We start from the raw sequence: 3,584 nt of genomic DNA on the forward strand, positions 1-3,584 counted from the left end.
AAGTAAAATAGAGAGTATGAATACTAGTTTTCCAAACTATTCAACTCTCCATAATTGGAGAGTAGAGGGTAAAATAGAGAGTGCTTGGAGAGGGCATTCTCTATTTTACTCTCCAAATATAGAGAATGGAGAGTAAAATAGAGTAGGATTGGAGATGGTCTTATCCAACCAGAATCAACGAATTTTCTAGTATAGAAGGATTCCCCCAAAAACATGACTATATTGTTGTATTTACCATCTAAGAGCTTAACATGATAATTGTTAAATTATTTCCATTCTTCAAAACTCTTCGATGACTTATTCGCTACCTTGCTTGAAAAATAGCTCCACGAAAATGAAGAACCAGAATAACGTTTAATATTCTTTCGGGATGACTGTTCAGATAGGAGTATTTATTCCTCTGTTTGAATTAACTTGAGTGTGTGAATCATACAAGGAGTCCGAAAGTTGGTGTTGCAGTTTAATCAATCAACTTCAAACCACTGGTTAGTTGTTCATACAATAGCCACAGGAGAACACCAATTATAGTGTCTCTAACCAGGTTTCCAAAGATGGTAGTTGTCCAGCCAGAGAGTCCCCCTGAAGGACTCTTCCCAGCTAGATCTCGAAAACGCAAGTTTCCTTGATCAGACACCAAGGAATATATTACTCCATTCATGTGACCTTTCCCAATGATTCCGACAACTTGCTTACAGTTGTTCACAGCTTTGCTCCTCTTCAGAGACCAAGCAAGAAACTAAAGGAACAATCGCAAATAAAACAGGAAAGATCATCACTAGCAAAAGGGGAAAGAAAAAGGTTTGATCTAAATGGTTTTAAAATCAATAGAAAGCGGCCAAATAATTAATATTATAGATCCCAGTTATTTATATCCTCTCCAACGAACATGAAAGACAAGATCGATAAATCAGTGAAATGGCAGTTCTCTTTTCAATTTGATCCTGAAAACACCGTGTCCATTTTTTGCCATGATATCCATCAGTAAAAAGGCTGTTTCCAATGAAGCATTCGTTCTGAGTTACTTGAGACTGTTCATGAGGGAAGAGCAACTAACCGTGTCACGTTCATGTAGGAGTGGCTGCAGAAGTGATGGATATGAAAAGCTTAATTTCTCATACAGCTGAAAGCTACTATCATCAGAACTTGATTCCTGCCACAACATAGAAAAGAATGAAAATAGAATCAAGAATAACTAACAAGGTAGAGGGCACCATATTGGATAGAATGGCACTGCATGTATAGTTATCAGCATTAGTTTCCCCCTGAAGAGAGCAGACAACAGGCAAAGCTCTTAAAATAGAGTAATAGTAGACAAAAGGAAGGTTAGATAAGGTGTTGGCTGGAAGGGGAGGACTGGTCCTTCAGGCATCTGAACGCTAAATCATTTCTGAAGTAGGCAATGTCATGACAGAACATGCACCAATTAATCCATTTTGTAATTGCTATAGCATTTAAGACAATACGGATGACAAACCATGTATAATGATGCCACTTAGGTTTTGTCAGACTATTAATTTGCTAACTGAGGTCCTATACAATTAAGAGGTAATGCTTGAAAAAGTTGACGAGTAACAATCATCAGTAGTATTCAGAAAGACTCATAGATACGAGAAGCAAACCTTCAATGCCTTTGTTGATGGTTCAGCGGATGAGGTTATTCCACCAAAGACAGAGAGTAGAAGGCTCGTCTTCTCTTTCCATTTTAGTGAAGTCCATGCTCGTTCAAGCTGACAACAGAAGTTAATAATAATAAACTTTCGAGCATTACATGTAACTCTGTAAGACCAAATTGTGCATCTCATAGATGCACTTGAGAGAAACAAGAAGTATCAAATAGATTAATTTGTCTTGCTTTGCATGCAAGACCAGGTAGTCCATCTAATACATAAAGGAGAAGTCATCAGAATTGTTCTTTCTAGAAATCGAAAAGTAACTTTACCACTTCATAAAATCCAAAAGTATCCTAGGAAAGGAAATTTACATTGGACTAAGTGTAAGTGCAGCATACAGTTATTTCTATTGGCCGATCCCCCAATACAATTTGAGCACCAGTATCCTCAGCAGCCTTTCGAGCAGCACGGAACTGCAAACAGAAACAGAAAACTTCACTAAGTCTTTGGAACTATCTGAAGTGTAAATTAGGAACATCTTCCACAGTCCACAGAACTACCTCATCTCCAAAAGGCCGATTAGCACTTGAAGACATTTTTGAAGAGAAAAGTGCCAGCAAGATGCGTAATGCTAGAGCAGTTTGACCCCCTATCGCATCAAATAGCTAGCTTGATAAATCATACTCCGGAAGCATACATAGCATATAAAGTTAAAGGTTAGTAATTACCCAAGTTAATGCTACGACCAACAGCACCGAAAAACCCAGTTCCACTCAAAGAGAACATGTTTGATTTTAAGGGCTGATTGAGATCAATTTCGCCAGAAGTGTACATGATGCCAGCCCTGAACTCTGCAACAAGTGAAGTTAAACAAAAATGGAGATTGAACAAGTTCATAATCACACCTGTAATGAATCAATTGGTAACTAGAAGGGGCAAAAATGGCAGAGTCATAGCTCACGGGGACGCTACGGTAACCCCATAAGAGCAGCTTTTGAGGATGTGATTATTTCAACAAAAGAAAATCAGTTATTCATTCTCGCAATTATACAAACAGTTGGAAGGCAAACCAAATTTAAAATTTTGTTCAGAGATAGCTACTTGCCTGCTTCTGCAAAGCTCCACAACCACATTCTCCGGCTTGACAGTACGGATGACCCTTTCAACATCCACAGCCGATTGCATAGAAAGATGGTTCGTTCCAATCAGCCAAATAGCCTCTGGCTCAACAAACTCGGTTCTCCACGATGGAACAGGTCCAAATTGGTTCTTCTTGATGAGAAACAGAGTTCCATTATCAGCCAAATCGAGCAATTCGGGATGGGTTTGTTCAATAGCATCCCGAGAGGTGCTGAAATATTCATTCTTGAAATTGAAGTTAGGTGGTGGTGGCTTTATGGCAACTCTGCATTGATAAAATTTAGTTCTGGGTATGATGAATTTAGAGTGAGGTGGGGCGACTGGGAAAGGAGAAGTGAGGATTCTCATGGCCGGAGCTAAGAGAGGAAGCAGAAGGAGAAGTGAGAGATAGTCATCACTCATCATCATGTCAAGTGTGGCTCAAATGGATGGCCGGTTTGTGAACAACGGTGTCGCAACGTTGCAACTTTTCATCCTCTGCTTTCCTTTCATCCCTACAAATATCTTCTTCTTTTTTTTAGCTGGTTGATTGACTATTTAATTTTTATTTTGTTGATGAGAATTCGATTCATACCTTATAAGTAATTCTCTCTCAATTTTTTTCTCACTCGACCAAAAAAATAAAAAGAACAAAGAGGTACAAGATTAAATATATTTTTTATTCTTAATTATTTGTCTATTTTTAAAAAATTAATGATTTGACATAATAAATTTATCATTTTATCGTCGTTAATTATGAAATAAATGAATTGAAAATTTAAAATTTTCAACAAGTTCTATCTTTTTCAAATTTTCAAAGTAATTAATTGACGATATAATTAAAAAAATTATATT

The 3,584-nt window shown here is 37.3% G+C and overlaps 1 protein-coding gene across 1 annotated transcript; it reads right to left on the bottom strand.

Moving 5' to 3' along the window:
* Positions 1-458: 458 nt before the first annotated feature.
* Positions 459-3,242, bottom strand: LOC125813225 (uncharacterized). The gene is given in 7 exon segments (XM_049492704.1): positions 459-736; positions 1,055-1,150; positions 1,620-1,727; positions 2,009-2,083; positions 2,171-2,259; positions 2,339-2,454; positions 2,716-3,242. Coding segments are annotated over 7 exon segments (1,287 nt in total). The 3' UTR covers positions 459-460.
* Positions 3,243-3,584: the final 342 nt, after the last annotated feature.

Source organism: Solanum verrucosum, unplaced genomic scaffold (assembly GCF_900185275.1).
Source record: "Solanum verrucosum unplaced genomic scaffold, falcon-dt-bn FXZP01000189.1, whole genome shotgun sequence".
Taxonomy (NCBI): Eukaryota; Viridiplantae; Streptophyta; class Magnoliopsida; order Solanales; family Solanaceae; genus Solanum; species Solanum verrucosum.